This window comes from Xylocopa sonorina, chromosome 10 (genome assembly GCF_050948175.1).
Source record: "Xylocopa sonorina isolate GNS202 chromosome 10, iyXylSono1_principal, whole genome shotgun sequence".
NCBI lineage: Eukaryota > Metazoa > Arthropoda > Insecta > Hymenoptera > Apidae > Xylocopa > Xylocopa sonorina.
The window spans coordinates 4,723,893-4,744,034 of record NC_135202.1 but is presented as its reverse complement, the minus strand read 5'-3'; the positions used below and the strand labels follow the sequence as shown (position 1 = coordinate 4,744,034).

At 36.8% G+C, this 20,142-nt stretch overlaps 2 protein-coding genes across 2 annotated transcripts; one reads left to right on the top strand and one right to left on the bottom strand.

Moving 5' to 3' along the window:
• Window positions 1-2,472: 2,472 nt before the first annotated feature.
• On the top strand, window positions 2,473-16,843 carry LOC143428135 (carbonic anhydrase 1). Its single transcript, XM_076902846.1, has 7 exons — window positions 2,473-2,713; window positions 12,106-12,144; window positions 12,565-12,726; window positions 14,122-14,366; window positions 15,071-15,307; window positions 15,859-16,180; window positions 16,621-16,843. Exons 1-7 carry the CDS (start codon window positions 2,671-2,673, stop codon window positions 16,665-16,667), a joined length of 1,095 nt encoding a protein of 364 aa, XP_076758961.1. The 5' UTR covers window positions 2,473-2,670; the 3' UTR covers window positions 16,668-16,843.
• Window positions 16,844-17,729: 886 nt separating this feature from the next.
• On the bottom strand, window positions 17,730-18,817 carry LOC143428146 (coiled-coil domain-containing protein 12). The gene is made up of 3 exons (XM_076902860.1): window positions 18,649-18,817; window positions 18,414-18,552; window positions 17,730-18,029 (listed from the first exon to the last, which is right to left on the bottom strand). The coding sequence occupies exons 1-3, from the start codon at window positions 18,795-18,797 to the stop codon at window positions 17,835-17,837; spliced, it is 483 nt and encodes a 160-aa protein (XP_076758975.1). The 5' UTR covers window positions 18,798-18,817; the 3' UTR covers window positions 17,730-17,834.
• Window positions 18,818-20,142: the final 1,325 nt, after the last annotated feature.

Sequence of the window (20,142 nt, the reverse complement as noted above, 5' to 3'; positions counted from 1 at the left end):
GCTGCGTAATAGAATATAATTAATTAAGATTGATAACGATATAATTTTATCTATTTACACTTGTCCCAAATATGGAAAATTACCATTTTCTTTTGTTTCACATTTAACTTTTTCCTTCCCCAGTATCCTTTGTATCTGTATTGGACTTGCGTCTCGTTTTGCAAACGTAAATAATAGTCAAATTCAATTATAATTCTCTGACTGATCTACGTAGAGAAGAAGTGAAAACATCTTCGCGTTTCTCTCGTCTCTTTAAACTTATAAATCACTGCGCGTTTGTTGCCATTTTACGAAATGACCTTTTGCCTAAACATTGTTCCAGACAGTAGGCAGCGCAATAAAATTTGAAAACGATCAGAATGTCCGAAAATATGAATCGTGTCGGTCTAGTTCCTGTCATAAAAAAAAAAGAAGAAGAATGATTATCTTGTTGACCTCTCGTGAAGAAATTCGCCTTTGCCCTTGTCTTCTTTTCGAATGGAATGCCTGAAAGAATAATTCCATTCAGCGTTGCGATTTCTGTGTATACGCGTTGCATAATGCTTGCGAAATCAGAGTCTAAGCATCTAGAAACAGTTTTCTTGAAACTTTTATTCCGAAACGTAGCAAATGAGGCGACCTTCGTTAAATATTACAAAGGCTCGTTGAAACAGCTGCAACCATCGTCGATATTTCGCACTGCTTATCGGAATGCACCCCTACGTCTGCACAATAATTGCTCCTAAGCGTTACCCCTAGTATAATCCATGTATCGTGACTCGTAAACGTTGAACGAACCAACACGTGTTAATTATTGGCACGCGTTAATGCGTAATTAAAATTTGTCGAAAACAGATATCGTGCTCTGTTTGATGGAAACGGAAATTGATTAGAATTTCAAGAGCTCGTGATGTTAGCACAGTAGTTGTGAAAAAATTATGAGCGGAAGCAATCTTTAATAAACGGAAGCTGACGCATTGGAAACGCAGTCGTAATGGGTTTGACGGACGCCAAAAGTACCGCAAGCTGTGGGTCACGTACCACAAACGTTCACCAGACATATTTTCTTGTGGTACAAGGAAATTAACTTCAATATTTGATAACACTTTCGTTTAAACGATAGGACATACATGATGCTATACATGTATTCGTATCACTATGTGAATTCTGGTATTTACGCGCTGATTAATTGAATCCAAGTATATACATTGAACTTCCTATCTTTTAGTAGCAGTTTTGTGTGACTACTAATCTTCTACTAGGTTGTATTGATGTAAAATTTGCAAGGAAGTTAGTTGAAAATTACAGAATAAGTACTTGTAAGTGTTTGATATGTTAAAAAAGACATTTTTTTTTAACGTAATACTTTTCCAATGTACTGTCGATACGTTTTACAAATTTCTTTAGTTAAGTATGAACTCGGTTCAAAAGGAAGTTGCTTTTCGTGTTGACATTATCTAAACTTTAATCTTATGCAAGCAGTTCGAAGTACACCAAGGAAAAGCAAACCTTTCGTAGAAGTTTTCGTAGAAAAGTATAAAACATTATATTTTGTGAAGAATGTACTTGACGCAAGCACGCAATTTTCTTGAGGAAATGGAAAAAGTATTATCAATGTAGATAGAAAACTCTTTAATTAAAAATCTGTACTAGTTATGAGCATTAATTTCTAACTGATAATAAAATGATCGAGGTATTTGATATGGATTAAAATCCGAAGATAACTTTAACATTTTGTCAGAAATGTACATTAAATTTCAAGTGTGGATCAATTAAGTATTTTTCTCAATTAAGTATGTTTCACCTTTTTCTGTCGGGCAAGCAGATTAATATTTCTCGATCTAATTGATTGACATACGAATATCGAAATAGTCACAATGGTCAACAGATAAATTTTTTATCCATTGTACATAAATTCGGAGTTAACGGTAGATATAAAATAACACTAGTAATTTCCAATATTAGACAACGTGTTTAATATACTCCATAGCAAAACTAGAAAGTATTCTACTCGCCTACATCTCAATGACGATGTCTGATAAAACTCTTCTTCAAAACTTATATCTTTCCAAAATCGTTTAGGCGATAATGGCATCCATAGCTCTTAGTATATTAGGAAAAGCTGTGACTTGATATTAACAGAAAGAAGAAGAAGCAGATGGTTACTCGTCGTTAGTGTCCCTTCGCAAACACCGCACCCCTTACGATCATCCATGATTTACAAAATGTAGTTTACTTAGATATATGCGTTATCCGCAATAAACAATGAAGTCGTTGAACCATCCGACGACAAGTCGCAGGTTCCCAGAAACTATATCCGTATCGCTTTCTGGAACCGACAGCTTGGCGATATCATGTCAAGGTTAATGAATCACTGGGAATGACGGTTTCACCCTTTATCCCCTACGCCGCCGTTTCACGATATGGATAGCGTTCACCTGACCATCGTCCGAGCTTCTTCCCCTCTGGCCGGCATTAAATTTGTGCAGAGTCGATAGGCTACCGCGAAATAAAGGTGGTGGACTCTTATTTAACATAGCCGGCAAGCCGGCAGTGGCTCAGTCGACCACCGACCGTAACAGAGCATTCCGCATTTCTAAGTTAACATATCGGTGAACAGAGGTCGAAACTTGGACGATTACAAGGAATCTTCCCGGTTGCACTGTGAAAAGTGACAGTTTTGCCACCGCCATGACCGTTTTGATCTTCACGCTGGGGCTGCTGTGGTCGTCGAGTGAGTCCCTTTTTCTTTTTTCTCGGTCATCTTTCTCTCACGTTTTTATTTCCTCTCTTTTTTGGGTCCGGTGATTCACCGAAAACGTTAGATGTTCGTGATTCACGTTTCTGTTGGAAGTCGAGGCCCGGTTACAAAGGACCTCATGCTAGCTCCCTCCAACATACACGTTGAAGAATTTTTTCGAAAAATGCTCCGTACGATGGTGAACGTACATTATCTTCGGTTTGATGAATATCTATGAGACGTGTGCGTTGAAAAATTTGTATGAATATGATAACAAATTGTTTAGCGTATACTAGGTGACAGTAGTTTCAATTGGAGTTTGATAAAAGTTTGATAAATGGTGAACTTTGCCATTGACGGTTCCACGATGTATTCTTGCATGTGCACGTTGTAGAGGTTGTGTGAAAATGGTTACAGCAAGAGTATTGTCAATTGGATATCCGGAGAAAATTGAATTAGGGTCTTGGAGATTATAGGATAAGCTCCTGTATCATATATATTAATGCATCTCCGTAAAAATTGTACAGCGATGTCTTTAATTTATGATATCTAATAGTAGCTCCAATTAGAAATACGATAAAATATTGAGCGTCTTTTCCATAAGCACCTTCAATGTTCCCATTGAAGAATTTTTGTGAAGATACCAAGATTTTTCAAATACCATTTTTTCTATATTCGTGACTTAAAACCCGCAAATTGGAAGTTCATTTGTTGTTGCAGAAAACGAGTAATCTTCGACAATATTTTCAATCGAAGATTCTTCAAGAATTTCAAACTTTTAATGCTGGAATACAAACATTTAATTCAACAATCTTCCAATTAGAACGCCCATCAAATTTACAATTCCCTTCAAACTTTTTTTCTGTGACCATATAACAAATTTAACTACTATTCTCGTTTAAACATTTATTCAAAACTACATTACAATTGTCGTTAAATTTCTCAACACTGACATAATATTTCTCATCTCGAATTTGTACAATATTTCTCACGACAGGAAAAGTATACATTTCCGATCGTGAACGTGTTAATTAAAACAGCAATCACGTCCATACATTCGTTCATTTAAACACCAGAGGGATAGGTATAAAAATAAAGTACTCGATAGTGTAATGTTACAATTTACTTGATAACGGTATCAACGATTATATTAAAAACTTCGAGCTCATTAAGATACGAGGCGAAACAAGCAACGATTGTCTACGAACGAGTCCGCGAACGTGTCTCGGTACAATGCTAAAAACTGTATCACTTTCTCCAATTAACATGCATCATGAAAAAGATTTTTAATTACCCGACCAACATTTTACTCGCAATTCAACATCCGAGTACGACGGGGAGAGCCATTTGAATGACACGCGATCGCGGTTGTTTCGATTCTCCGTGCGTTTCGGCATCCGGTTGTGGCTGCTGTTTCTGAATTAATTGTACTTATTATTAATATCACGGAACTGATTAAGATTCACAAGCTTAGAGGTGAATAGATACCTACGGCTAGTCGTCGTCGATGCACGTGAAACTCGGTCACTGTTGCATCGTTGTATGCAAACGACGATTAGAACCAGACGTTGAAGACCTGCACCTGGGCCTGGGTTATGTTTGCGAACGAAATCAGATGCGTGTAAAAGCGTTACATAAAATTCGCAAAAAGGGAAAGCCAAACACCCGTCCAAGGCGTAATATGCAATTCTTGGATTCATAAATGTAAACAAATTCGTGAAACGCGATCGTAATTCACGGTGCCGCTTTCCACGCGTTTATTTTCATTAAAACCACCGATTGGTTAAACTCGTTCAGAGTCGTATGCAGATTTCATAGTTTTCATTTGTTTCCGTTTCGTTTCCTTCTTACGTTTCTCCTCCGTTTTACGATGGACGTTAATGACCGATGGGAATTTAATTGTTACGGCTTACGGTTGATTCGTTGAAATCCTTCCGCTCGATTTAAGAGGATCGTATCTGTACCCGATACGGAATTAAAGTATCAACAAAATAGTGGTGATTTCGTTAAGATTGAATAATGAATCTAATCGACTTTCGATAACGTGGGTTGTTGCGTAACGCCCGCTACATGCGCGTGTTAATGTCAAACAATTTCGGTCCCATCGTGATATGATTGAATAATACGATTAAGGAATATTATCACGACGATATGAGGTGATTTTGCCACTCGGAACGATACGAACTAATGAACAGTGCTGAAGTTTTCAACTGTGCGTCTGACATTTTCTGTTTTTTTTTTTACTTGGAAAGGCTCATCGTAGGCAGTCTAATAATTAGAATAAGATGAGATAATACGATGTTCCTTGAACGAGCTTAAGGTTAATTAACGCAATTTACCGTTTAAGAAATCGAAACTGTCGGCTAGAGTTTTTGTTGAATTCAGCGCCACTTTGTTTCTTCCTTTTCGCACCGTGAAAATCCTTTCAGATCGAAAGTAATCCTTCAAACTAATTAAAGTCAAGTTTTCATGATTTCTCGATTAGCAGATTCTCAAAAATCAGTTACACTTTATCGTTTTTCAAAGTTAAAATAATCTGTTTAAAAATTTCCGTTCATCCGTTTTTCTATTTTTGATACATTCGCCGTTCCACACATTTTTTACAATTTTAGCAGCACTAAAACATTTTGCGCGCTACGTAGAACTGCGGAGGAAGAGAGAGAACGGTTGTTAATAGCAACATTTTAGCGTTTCGTGTAATATAATTCATGGTGTCATTATTGCTGGGAGCTTAAAATATTAATTAGGGCAATTAACCTAAGCAAGACACAGTAGAGAAGTCAACACACTTCACTAACTTACAAGAAATCATTTATCTCTGTAGAATCTGCCGCTAATAACTGCGTAACTGCAGCTGATGCGATCTGAAGAAACATCAAAGCAAAACAAGAAAATACACGGTAAAATTTATAATTATAAAGTAAAAATCGCTGAATGACACACGTATGACAAGAAAAAACACCGCGTTTGTCATACCCGCTCGTTCTGTCCGTGCAGTAATCGTGAAACGTGCAACAGTCCATGTGTCACAGTGCACAGTAATTTTGTCTAAATGCATCCAATCGTAGATAGTGCAATAATCGCGTGACGCAACAAGCGAAACATTGTCGAGCGAACGTGTATCGTAAAGCTTTTAGCTTCCAAAGCCCCTGATTCCCACCAAGTTCCTTAAACATTTCCATTCGACTGACAAACACACCGCGATGCGAATTTAACCCTTCACTTTTTATATCTCATCCGCCTCAGATTTCCGTTACATACGAATTTCTTGAGAAAGTAGCAACGTGAACGAGCGCGAATTACGAGTGGGCGTTCGTTTGATCTTTTTTGACAAAAGCACCCTCTATTATTAGAATGATACCCTCGGGATTCCGTTCAAAGCGACACGTACCTTGTTATTAAGAAAAAAAAAGAGAGAACGACGTGAACAAAATGACTGCTTTCTATAAAAGATAACGAAGACGTTAATTTGGAGCTTACTTTGCTTCGTAAAGTGTTTCGCCCGATTTGCATATTGGTAGAATTCTTGTGATTGGCGGCCCGAAAAAAGATTGCTCCGGGCGGGTAACTTTCTCAAGGCCTGCTTTTTTTAAGACCTCGATGGTTCTATAGATTTTCGAAATTTCAAGTAGCAGTACTGAAGAAAAGTATTTCGCACGTTTTTTCCCCCTTTTCGAGCCAAACGATTTAGTTCACGCGTCGCGGTTAATAACAAAACATATTTTCCCGTGCGCATGCTGTTTATAAAGTTAAAATTGTAACTGCTGGTATAGAAAGATAAGAGGAAGCGGAGGAGGTAAATTAATATGGAAATACAGCGTAATTAGCAGATTTCTCGTTACTTCGAAAAGAAGAGTGCGCGGTATGAGGGACTGAGCGATGAAACGACTATTGTTTGGTCTGCAATTTCATTATCGCAGAAATTACATAGTCCAATAAGATATAGAATGTCCATAACTCTACGCAATATTCTTCGACTTCCGTGAAAACTTATAATACGCTTCATCTGAGAAAAATTGACATATATTTACGAGGCGAGCACTCGATCAAATTTAATCGTCGTATTAAGTGGATCGTGCTCTGCCGGAAGAATCCAGACCAATAAAAATAAAATGAAGCTGAGAAAAACTGTCTCAAAGTTTAATTATTCCAATTAATTCTGTTGGCGAATGATACACTCGTGACCACTGACACTTCACTGGAAAAAGCCGCCTGTTTTTGTCAATAAGTATAAGAATGACATTGGTGAACAATTGAATGAACTATTAAATGAATTTTTCTTTTGCATCAAAATAGGAGCAAGTCTATTACCACTTCTTTTGTATCTTACGTCATTGTTGCCACTTTTTAGTCACTTTTCTTGCTATCTATTTGTAGATAGTGTAAAATGTTTTCGCATTTATAGGATGCTGATTAATTAAATTCGCGTATCTTAGATCACCAGACGTCGAAGGCTATTAAACATCGTGAAAATAAAATACGGCGTTAATTAACATTAATTATGGCTCACCTTTATTTACATGAAACTGAAAGTTAGAAAGTATTTAATAAATGTATTAAAAATTCTAATACGATTTAAATCCCTCTAATCGATCAAGATTTTTACATTTTATCGGGAAATCTCCAGTTTCCCTCAGCCTCAAATTCAAATATACTTGCAACACATATTTTTCTACCATCGCTCGATACAATTCATCAACTGCAACGTTCAGAAAAATTCTTAATAGACATTCCAATAATCTGGTACGTGTCACACCTTTTTTTAATTAAACATCGCGATATAGTCGTACCATTTAAATGATCTAATTAAAATCTGAATAAACATGATATTGCCAATAAAACCAGATGCTATGAAAAACATTAATCTCTGTTTTCTTCAAACCTATTATAAATGCTGCTACTGCTATAAGGCGCGCAGGCACGCTAGAAAACGCGCTCGATAGCGTACGTTTCGCTACTGTCAGGGTCTCGCGACACCGATTCGCTCAACTATAACCATTCAACATTAACGAACGTTACAGACTGTTTCGATTTCAGATTCAGAATAACAAACTTTCGACCGATAATAAGTGGAAGCGAACATGTACTCGCATACGTGATTCCCAGTATGTAACGCAATTGATGTCCACACGAAACACGGTGCGTGGCGCTACAGATCCGCGGCTAATATGTGTGATATGGAAAAAAATGTAACGCAACACCTTCCATTGTAAACGATAAGCGAAATTCTAGATTGAAACGAACGATGAAAACGAATGAAGTCGATGAACAAGTGGGCGCCTACGATGTTTCGTAATGTTTCACCCCTATCTTCGATCGATGCGTGTAATTGAATTATCGTAGTGGATCATCAGATTTTAGAAATGAAAACAAAGTATCGCGTTTTTTAATGCTTTTTAAATGTAGATATTATAAAATATTTTTTAATACAGGATATCATATTGATAGTGCTTTACTTTATGCTGTAAGTGCCAATCCTGAATATCTATCTAATCTGTTGCACCCTATATTTACCAGCAGATAAATAGAGCTAACATTGCACTAAGTTAAATAAGGTATGTTCGTCCTTCGGTAGGTTCTATCTTCTAACTTTCTCACGTCTTTCATTGGGTGTGAAATAAAGTCGAATCATCCAAAAATTTATACGAAACTATTACTTTTTCATTCGAAAAAGGCTGATTGCGATTGGACCTATTAAAACTAAAATAGACGCTCGTGCGTTCTCCTGTTTCTGTGCACGATTTCTCGACATATTGTGTTGTAAGTTGCAAAACGTAAAATTGATAATTTCCGTGCCGCTTACGTTCTAACCATTCATCTGTGAGGCACTTTGTATCAACCCATGGAAATCGAATTTTTCTCACTTTTACTCAGACCGATCTGGCGCAGCGCTCGATCGCTCGATGTAGCAACCTACTGCGCAACGATATTACGGCGGCCCAGGGTCAACCCTTTAACTTTCCCCCATCCGGAACAAAAAATAGAAATAGGTTCTCGCAATGAAACGCAAGATTGCCTCGCGTAACAGGTATACACGCGTTCCCGTTCCTTCCTTTTTCGTTCGCGTCGTGCGATCCTTGTGCATCGATTAGGTTTCACGAGACAAGGAACGCGTATCGCCGAGGATAAACGGTTCGCGTGTCCAAAAGACAGAGCTGGCAACCATTTCAGATGTTCTCGAAGTCGGTTTATAGTCCTCGTAACGCCCGCTAAAGGACCTCCTGCTTGGTCCGAGCCGTTCGCCCGAAGACAATCCTCGATCCCAACTAAGTCATCGCTGGCGTTGTTTGCGCGCACGTGTCGAGCATATGCGCTCGATCTGGATGCAAGGTTCCACGTTTGCTCTCTGTGTACACGACGTATCTCATCGCAGCAGGGACAAGGGCTGACTCATTAACCGGTAATCGAGGAATGCCTCCGACATGCGTAAGGAAACGATCTACTTTGCTTTCCAGGGGAACCTCGAATTTATCGCCGCCACCATGAATAATCCATACGTCCGCGGCGTAGTCCACGGCCACTGCATTTAACCGAGTTTTCCCCGATAATCTGGGTAGCCCATGGAAAAGCTCGTACCCATGGCTCAATGTTATTGTTCGTTAGTCGGTTTCAAGCATAAAGTTAAAAATGTAGATCCGCATTTTACTTTTAAATTGAGCTCGTACTCTATATAAATTACATGGAGTGGTTCAACAAGATATTCGTAATTTTTACAGGCTTTAGGCGGGAATATGCAGGATGAAGCGATATGGTATCTACAAAGAGGGGAATAGTTAATGATTATATGAGAAAATGCAGAAAATAATTCAGTACGCGTGTAAGAGCAGTTGCTGAATTAATTTTGTTATTTTACTCTGGTATAATCTTAAGGAGACGCCTCCCTTTTGATGTAGATGTATATTTTTAAATATTTTACAAGCAATTGAACGCGTATTTTCAAAAACACAATTAAAGACATAGCTCGCCACTATGAAATTATAAAGTACTATAACTACTGTCTACTTAGAATAACTTCAGTACGCTATATGCATCCTATACTTTTTACACATTTCAATTTATTCTAAATGTCTTGTTTGCTGCATGTCTTCCAATTCATTAGTATTCAGGTACAGTTGAATTATTAAATTGACATTTTTATCCGACAGTAAAAGTGCCCATAAAATATTTATAATTGAAACCAATAATATTCCCTTACACGTAAATATATAATAATGACATTCACTTGAAAATTACGATACATCGTAATTACCGCACTTTCAGAAATAGCCTATAATTTGCTGTACCACGTTAAATATATCCGCAACAGATATTTTTATAAAACAGAATCAACATGTTTTCTGCTCGTTTCTTTTAATCGTTGTTTCTACAAACGATCAATTGTAACTTCTTTATTTGTTTAAAGACACATGCACTTCGTACTTATCGAGTATCTATTCGTCGCAATGGTCATTTGAAAAACAGAGTTAAGAATGCAAACCGCTTGTTTATGTTAATAATGATACCAGTTATAGTACCGCGAAAAGACCATGTTAATCTATGTAACGTTTTCGTGATCCATCTAGCATTTACTTTTCCTGTGTTATTGAATAACAAACGACTTCGCTTTATCACACACTACGATTATTATGATTATCACGTGGTAAGAATTCAAATTGCCCTTCAATATCCACATCCTCTCAAATGTCCCCTTTTTTCCCATGATATAACGACTTAAAAACTCAGGACGAAAATTAATGGCACGGAGACGGTTTCTTGAACGCAAAGCCTTCACTATCCCAAATGCTGGATACTTATTCAAGAACAACAAGCCGATTAGAAGCGCGTGTTGTTTGTTTAAGGGAAAACGAGATATACTCCGTAACAGGTTTTCCATAGATAAGAACACGGCGTCCTTCTCGCATTCGACGAACAAGTTCACATTTTATTATTCAAAGCCACTTGAAGCCGAGTATGTATCGTCCGTACTGTTCGACGCCTCTGAGTACGTAACGGTATAATCACTGGAATCGGATTCGCAAGGCGAACGAATCGGTCGTATATCCTGCTTTTCGTCATCGAACGGTTTGGCGACGCAGGAGCCTCCGGGGCACCCTGATAAAAGGAGGCTAGAATAATTCATCTGTGACGAGTCGGACGCAACGCCGGAGCGGACTTGTAAATCTTTCGCGCGTCGACTTTCACTGGAGTCTCGCGAAGTTCCCATGCCGATGCGAAGCCGCGACAGATCTGCCTAACCCAGATACTTTCATGCACATGCTCGATTTAAATAGGCCTTTCGAAGTGGCACGTTCTACGGACGTCTCGCAGAGGTCTACTCCAGGTGTTTGAGGCATCTTCAGAACCTTATCAAGATCTAAGGAACGTATCTATGGCATTTTCTGAAAGTTCCGTGGTAGATGAAGTAGAATATCGTCTGAGTGGATATTTTATAGCCATGGGATTGTACTAAATATTTCCGAATTTTTTTTATTACGGAACGAAAGACTTCTCAGATGTCCAACACGTCGTACGGACGTACGAAACGGAAAATTTTCTCAGGACGTCTAAAATGTTCTAATTCGTTCGTAAGGTGTCTTAACGTGTTTATCATTCAGCAGTACAATATAAGTACACTTCCTGTTATAACTATAAAGACACTGGTTGTACTTGAACAGCAAATATGATGACTGAGCGTGGCAGGGAAGTGATTGTGCAGCATCTACGTTTCACTTAACAGTGAACGCGTTAAAGGTGTTCGAGATGCACGTCTTAACGACGTATGTTACATTCCGTTTCCATTTTTCACCTTGTTACAGTCTTTAAAATCCCCGTACTCTCAAATATTTCTCTAAAAAATTTGTCTAACTTACAAAAAAAATGAAATATCAACGTGAAGATTAGATTGCAATATGATGCAGATTGGCTGTAGCAATACTTTCGTATTTGTTTCTCACAGTAAGCTGTTGTTTCAGAGGATATAAATTACGACAGAGTTGAAAATGACAGTCGTAAGAGGATTAAACGATAACAGGGTTAAGACGTTCAGATTACATCCGTTCGAGAAGGCAAACTGGTCGTCTCCGGGATATCTCATGTTAGATGAAAGCTCGATTTATTATTCATGCAATGCAATTGCAATTACGTTCTCCTTTTAATTCAATTGACGTCTCGACCAACGAATAAAGAGCATAGTCAAACATTCTTATGTCTCTCTTTACTTCTGTCTGTATTCACGCTTTCCGCGAATGCCCAACGATGCAGTTTGCACCATAATAATAGGACTCTGGTAATTGTTGCTTAATTGCCAGCGGTTAATTAAAAACGGAATCTGATGAAAAAAGAACCGAGTTTTTTATGTAATGCTTAAATCGGCTGGCTTCACAAATTGGCCTCTGTTCGTGTTTCAGACCTGGTAGCCGGCAACTTCAGCTACGATGGGGAACTTGGTAAGTAAATCGTGAATTTCCGTATAGAAAATAATTCAGCGGCATGCAACTCCGATTTACGTTACGATATGTTACACGATCGTAAGAGCGTGTTTACCATTTCAACGTGATCATTCGGTTTTTTCGCGCGTCGTCATAAATGCCATTCCTCTTAGCGTCATTAATTGTTGAACATTTTTATTTCATCGTGATCTCACTCGTATCAACAAAGCTCGGTAATCACGGTAGAAATAAACAATTTATTCAGCTAACACATTGAGTTTATTTTAACAGTTTTTGTCTTCAATTGAAATTACACAAATTTTCTGTGACATACGAAAGAGCTGATTAAATTTCACCGTAACATTCGTGTTTCAAAGCTTTTCAGTTTCCTCTGAGAGCGAAGATACGCTGAAGATATTTCTGGGTCTTTCTTTTCAGGACCAGATCATTGGGGTGAACAGTATCCCACGTGTTTGGGTAAATCTCAGGCTCCCATCAACATTGTAGTAGAAAATGCTGCAGCTGCAACTTATCCACCGTTGGAATTCTCTAACATCGAGAATCCTCACAAATCGAGCATCATGAACAATGGCCATACAGGTATGGAGTAACAAGGTCGAAATATTTACAACCGCACACACGATAACTATTACATAGTTTGTTAAAGTACAGGAAAATACGGTGCGCTACAAAAAAAACCAACATTTTTTTCTCCAATGTGAAATTATTACGGAAATACACAGACGGAGAAATAGTCGTCTGCGCTTAGCTATGTTGCCAAAAGCAGACTTGGTTCTTGTGCATATTTAAAGAATTATTTCAGACAATATTTATATGTAGAAGGAGAGAATTTTGGTAAATTAATATTTATTAACAGACCTTGATAATCGAAACAATTGTACCAACGTCTGGCATTGACATTGGAATGGAAAAGTTTATCTTGAAAATTAATGACACACAACGAGGCACTTTTTCAATAATTTATTCAGAATGAATAGTAATTTGCAGAAATGTGCACGAGATGTACATAATTCATATGTACATGTATTTCATAAGATTCTAACGTCGTTTGTAGCTACGACTATACATACTAAAAATTGATCGATCAATAATTCTCTATACGTAGACACTGTCCAATGCAAATAGAATATAAAGCCTCTCGTTCGCATTGTTTAATTGTAAATTGCATTATTTTCATTTTTATCGTAGCACGAGATGTTAGAAATGACTGCATCGACGCTAAATAAAAGTGCAAAGCGTGCTGCGCAAGGGCACGCGGAACGAATAATTAAATATTCCGCGCGAGTTTCTTTTTTTTTTTTCAACAATTCCGCAGAAACGTGGAATATTTAAAACGTTCTTCTGCCGTTTCTCTGAAACTTACATTCTTTTCGAGGAATTTCAATGTTCGATTAAACTACGTACTGGAGTATGCACTTACATATCGATCATTTCGATCATTTCAAACATATCCTCAAATCCGGATTCTTATTCTCGGTCAACCAGAGATTACCGTTGTTTATTACACGCTGCGAACATTATCTCGTCTTAATTGAGATAAAAAGAGCCTGAAGGAGTCACGCATTTTACAAAAGTGGCCTCCAGAACGCGAAATTCTTTTATATATTAAATATTGCAAATGCTATAGATCCCAAGTAGCGCAGAATCTCTTGAAGATGTCTATTTTGTATCCATTTCATGTCTTGAGCAGACTTGTTTATGACTTTACGACTTGGACGTCGTAAACACGCTGGAAATGATAAGTCGTTAATCTTATACTACAAAAGTCGTCCCGAAAGTGTACGTTTCATACTTTAGAACATGTATCTCATACGTTTCTTAGATGTCTACGTGATAAACGGTTTCATTCATTTTTAAATCTCTTTGGAGACTTTTATGAAGTTTCGAACGTAGAGTCTGAGAGTAGAGATTCCAAGGATGGCCCATGAAGCGGCTCGATGCTGTCTAACATTGACGCGCAACTCATATTTTCAGTGATGATCAGAAACTTGGATTCTGATACGCCCGCGGTATCGGGTGGACCACTGAACGACACGTACTATTTCCTACAAATGCACTTCCATTGGGGCCAATACGACGGTATAGGAGCCGAAACGCGTATTAACAACCGTACGTTCTCTCTGGAGGCGCATGCGGTCCTCTGGAAGAAAGGCTACGGCACATCAGACGAGGCGATGAACCACGAAGATGGCCTCACCGTGCTTGCATACTTATACGAGGTACGCAAACGTTAAATATTGACAGTCAAATATTGACGATCACCGTGCAAACATTCGGACCAATTAATACCAACGAAAGTGATGTGAAAACGCGGAAAGAAAAATGTTTGTCCCGTTAGCACGCTTCACGCGAGCGTACATCGTGTCTATTTTCATACTTTTCGTGTAGACAAGTATGTACGTACTTCACGGATAAAATCACTCATGTAAGCGCACATGTAGCGTTAATTACACGCGCATACACTATCGCTAACGTGCTTCTGTATATGCTCTGGATTTGTAACAAATTATTTAAGGAAACCGAACTGTAAGGACACTACTTGCAAGTAAACTATTCGAGCTTGCGGAACCATTTAGCTTTATTTATATACGGATTCAGTTTCATTTATAGCATTCTTAGACTACCAGATTCAGAAATACAACAGATGGATAGTTGTTGGTTTTATGGAGATAAGAAGCTGTGTTTTTCTCAAATTTTATTCTACATATTCTCAGTTTATTTCTACTGTTCTGTAGAATAACTTCTCGTGTAAAGTTCAGCTACCCCTACTGAGACACTTTTTCCATTCTTTCTTTCTACACTGTAATAACTCTTACACTATATTGCTGATTGTATAACGCAAATACTTTCTGCATTCAACTTTAATTTATGAGTATTTTATAATTAGAACAATCCTATTAAGAAACAAGCGTATGTGTTGCAGGTCACGGATAAACCAAATCCAATATTCGAGCCGCTAGTGTCGCAATTACCGGAAGTAACTGGGGTGGGCACCAACACAACGTTCAACAATAAGAACCTTCTGAACAGACTGATCGCGCAAGACCTTTCATCAGCGCAATATTATTATACATATAAGGGATCGTTAACCACGCCTCCCTGCTCCGAGATTGTTCAGTTTATCAACTTCGAAAAGATCCAATCTATTTCCCACGACCAGGTATGTATTTCGAAAGCCATCGAGTTCAACAAACATTTTATTAGCACATGCATGCACAAAGTGCTTCCAAAGTATTTGGCTAGTGCTTTAAACGTCGTTTAACTGTAAATATGGGGAGGATATTGTACAAATACCGTTCGCAAACACTTTCTTTAGGCGTTCTGCCTATTCAAACTTGATTATTAGAAGCCTTCTACCGGAGAAAGTTCCTTTGGACCGTTTGAACAAACTCTTGCTTCTTAACCGAGGAAATAGAGATCAAATGTGTTAGAGAATTATTGGGATTTCAATCAGATCAGTGTTTTAGAAAATAATTAACATACAGCCTTAAAAGGATTAATACTAATTTCGAATGAAAACATTAAGACCTATTTTTAAACACTTAGGTCAGACATTATTAGCACAGAATATTAAAAGAGCCAACGATATTCTTGAATAACATTATTGAAATCTGTTTTTAGACACTTTGCCAAACACTTTAATAACACGTTTCCTTATAATACAACTAATAATCGTAATCAGTTGTTCACATTTGTCTAATGCATTTTTAGCTACAAGCTTTCCGCAGTCTTCGGTCCATCGATGGCGGTAATATAACGCATAATTTCCGTCCGCTGCAACCATTAAACGGTAGAACAGTTTATCGTAACGCGGCCGAGGAAGACACTGCTCCTGAACCAGCAAAAGAGCCCGTGAACCCCGGAACAATTGCGCCTTCGTACGCCGGAACTTCCGAGGCTGCTGTTACGAAAACAGTTACCAAGAAACCGGAAGTGGCTACTAACAAGCCGAATATGGACGTCACACCGTCACTGAAACCTCGTGACGACAGTTATTATGACCACTCTGGACAAAGCACATGGACTATGTCACGTTTGTATTTTTTTCTATTTATATTTCTAAATTCATTGAATTACAGATGAAATAATCTTGCGACATTTCTGTACAGATAGATATAGAAAAATGTGTACAATTTACCACATATTTCCGCAGATAAGAGCATAGTTGAATCATTAAAAAAAATGCAATACAGTATTATTATTCAAATGATGATCGCCGATCTAAACTAAATTCGTAGACTATTGATAGATTGGGGGGTTGTTCTATAGGACAGATATATATATATATATATGCTAAAACTATAAAACTTCGTTGAAAAATGTATACTTCGACTTATCTGAAGGTCGTCTTATCTGCGGAAGTATACGATAACTCTTTCGTGCAATACTATTTACAAAAAATTTTTATTTTCTACCAATCTTTAGTAAATATTAAGTAACTATGTGTTAAATATTTGATTTCTTCCGTTGCAGCACTCGCAGCGATGGCTGGAATCGTTGCTCTTTTAGCATACCACTAATACTGGAAGCTCTAGTCAATCATTTTGACTGTACACGTAATCCAAATAAGTATTTATACAATAAGATTTACTTACGGAACAGGTATTATTTATATTCTTTGAAGCATTTATATTCAAAGATATTATTTATGATACTTACGCTAGTTAAGGATCAAAATAAATACTTTTATTTTCGATTGCCTGCATTTTACCAACATTTAGTTATAGGAATATATTAAATATTGTATGTACATATATTCTTATATTGACTGATTATAAGCACCATCCATACAGTGCTACCAAACGGTCTTGATTTGTTAACAATGTGATAATTGAGGCAGTAGAGATCGAAAAAAGAGTGGTAATCAAATTTGGCCGTATTCTATTTAACTCTTTAGCTATGATGAAGCTGGTTGTGAAGATGTATAGTTTCTACAACGCGTATTCGAAATTAGTATTGCGATCAGCGTTTCGATGTCTTCAACTATGCATTTAGCCATAGAGATGTGCACTCTTAACGATAGTGCGTAATACTATTGTCAACGCGTCTTGAAAGTAAAAAATTTTAGACATATGAAGACGTTTCCACATCGCACATATAATGTACTTAAATAGCTTTCAACACAAGAACATATATGTAAGCCACTATAGTGACCCCCGCTTAAAAAGAAACTATTCAGGGGGAAGTCTCTGTAATGACGTTCCATTCCGAAAAATGACTTAGTAGGTGGCCACTTATATATAGGGCACTTAGTAGCTAAGGGGTCAATAAATGGAAGGAAGAGAAGTGTTTTATTAGAGGCTAACAAAAATATTAGTATACATTTATTCAACAGTTCCTACTGCTGCCATGATAACATATGTAATTCTCCTATAACACAATTTGACTGTACTAACAGATTTTGAAAACACATAAGAGCAAAAATTCAGAGTTTTTCTTGATATAATTTCATTATAGTGTAGTACAGGCAATATGAAAGTTTTAGGAGAGTTGCCTGTATATTCAATTTTGTAGATAAGACTTCTTCAAATGAAACATTGTGTCGAACTTGAAATGTAGGTAATAAAAAATATAATTCTTAGCAATGTAGAATATTATTATTACTACTATGTTATATATACAAAAATATTAAATATTTACAAGGCAAAAATTATGTATAAAAATTATTAATATGCATCTGTATTGTATCAAGTGGGTGATTCTGTCTGATCCTTGGTCGCCATATTTACCACAGCAGCCAAATCGTGTTGACCTTGCTTAAGGCGGTCTCTTATCAGTTCTGCTATGGCTTTCTGTGTCCTCCTTTCCAATTTCTCCAATTTCTTGGCTACGTCTCGCTTCAAATCCCAGTCAGGCTTTCGGGGAGCTAGATTACTAATATCCTAAGGAATTTTTATTACAGTTCTTAACTATTATCAGTTGTATAATTGATACAACTTATTTTATTATAAATCAAAAATGATAATATAAATCACAGACTACATACCGTAACAGACAGACTATATAGCATGAATCGGAGAGAGATGGAACAGGTTCGAAATAAGATTGTGATAACACACATGCACACACACGCTTGCATAATCCACATAACATAATTCTTTTATCAACTAACGCACCATAATTTCTCATTCTTTTAGGTTACATTAAGTTAGCTTAAATGTGAAAGCTGGTCAATGTATTCACGCTTATTTTGTGAGCCACATAAAGGCAATCACGAAGAGTTACAAATGGATTATTGCTTATCTTTACATTAAATGGGTACTCACAAGTTCTTCGATAACAACTTTAGTGTTTGCCGCGCTCAGTTGGTCCTGCACCTCCTCTTCCACGTTTCCTGGTTTTGCATCTTCTAGTACTATATTCTTAAGACTTTCATCCTGGGGCTTGTAACTCCGAAACTTTGGTCTGTTTCGATTAAGCAGTTAGAAATGGGAGTTAGTGGTATTTTTAGGTTAGTCGAGGTTAGTATTGAATATACTCCGAAAAAATGAAAGAACTTACTTTGGCAATTTACTGTCATCATCATTCTTGTTCTCCTTATTATCTTCAGTCTTCTTTTTTAGTGCTTGCAAGCGTTCTTTTCTTTTCAAAGCTTCTTCTTCCAAAGAACCTACTTTCTCATCCGTCATGTTTGTTTCACTACAGTTCATCACAGATGGCGTATGTGGATTTGAATTTGAGGAGGCACGGCTGATTAATCGTCGCGCCCTAGCTCGATCTATTTAAAATTAGCTAAAGCGTCTCATTCAAGTTTTCAAATGTCCGATAAAATTTATAATAAAATAAATCTTAAAATGTACAGAAAACTTATAAAATATTTATCGCGAATGTACACTTCGTAAAAGTCACAAATGTATCAATATATAAGTAACAATTATGTAAGTATATTGTTGTCTGGAAATTCTAAAATTTATTACGACAAAAGCTTGTTAAAAGACATTATAATACATTATTGTCAAAAACTACACATAGGTTCAGTATCTAGGGAGAAATATGAAGGATGTATTATTTTTTTAAACGAATTAGTTTATTAACATTTTTACAGAAATTCGTACAGTTTGGCGTCAGATAAATTACAAGCAAAACTTGTCGATTAAGTCTAACATTATCTACATACTCTAGCGTTATATTAATTTGTAACATAAGTTCAAGTCTTAACACACTTTTATAAACTAATCGCATCTCTGTTCTTTTATTGTATGCATATACCTCTTTGTTACTCTCGCATAAAATGCATCCTACACACGTTTCGATTTGTCACGTTCCTTCTTAATAATCTTCCATATTTTTTACATTGACAAGTATTTATAGAAGAAATTATATTTACGTATAAAAATATAGATCTTCGTATTTTTATCGTTATTCTTAATTATTCGGAAAGCAGTAAATTTTATCCAAATCATTTTTCTCGTTATACACTATTAAACTATTGTAACAGTTACATTTTCTTGGTACCTCTCTATTTAAGTTGTCAAATGAACATATTATCATAATTCAATTCATTAACCATATTAAATCACTAAAAATTACAAATATCATATCAATCTGATTAATTGATGACAATAGAGATTTCAGTTATAATCGACCTAAATCGTCGCTATTTCTATGCACCCACGACAAACGGTAGAAACGTATGAAATGCCTTTTTCTGTTATCAATTATAAAATAAAATTTCATGTGAAACAAGTACATTTATCGACAAATTACATTTACTTTCACAAAATATTGAAATACAGAATTTTAACATAACACAATAACAGATTTCCATTGATTTCTATTTTACTTATTGGAACCTTTCAATGAGGACCCGGTTAACCGAACCTTTCGTCTGACTCTTATTGCCTGATCTACTGTCGAGCGCCACTGCTGCAGCAAGAATGATCAATGCATCTTTACATACTCTGTGTACATATTATATGTATATCTGTACATTGGCTAAAGAAAATATTCATATACTATAAACTCTTGTCTTTACAGCCAGATAATCTGTCCACA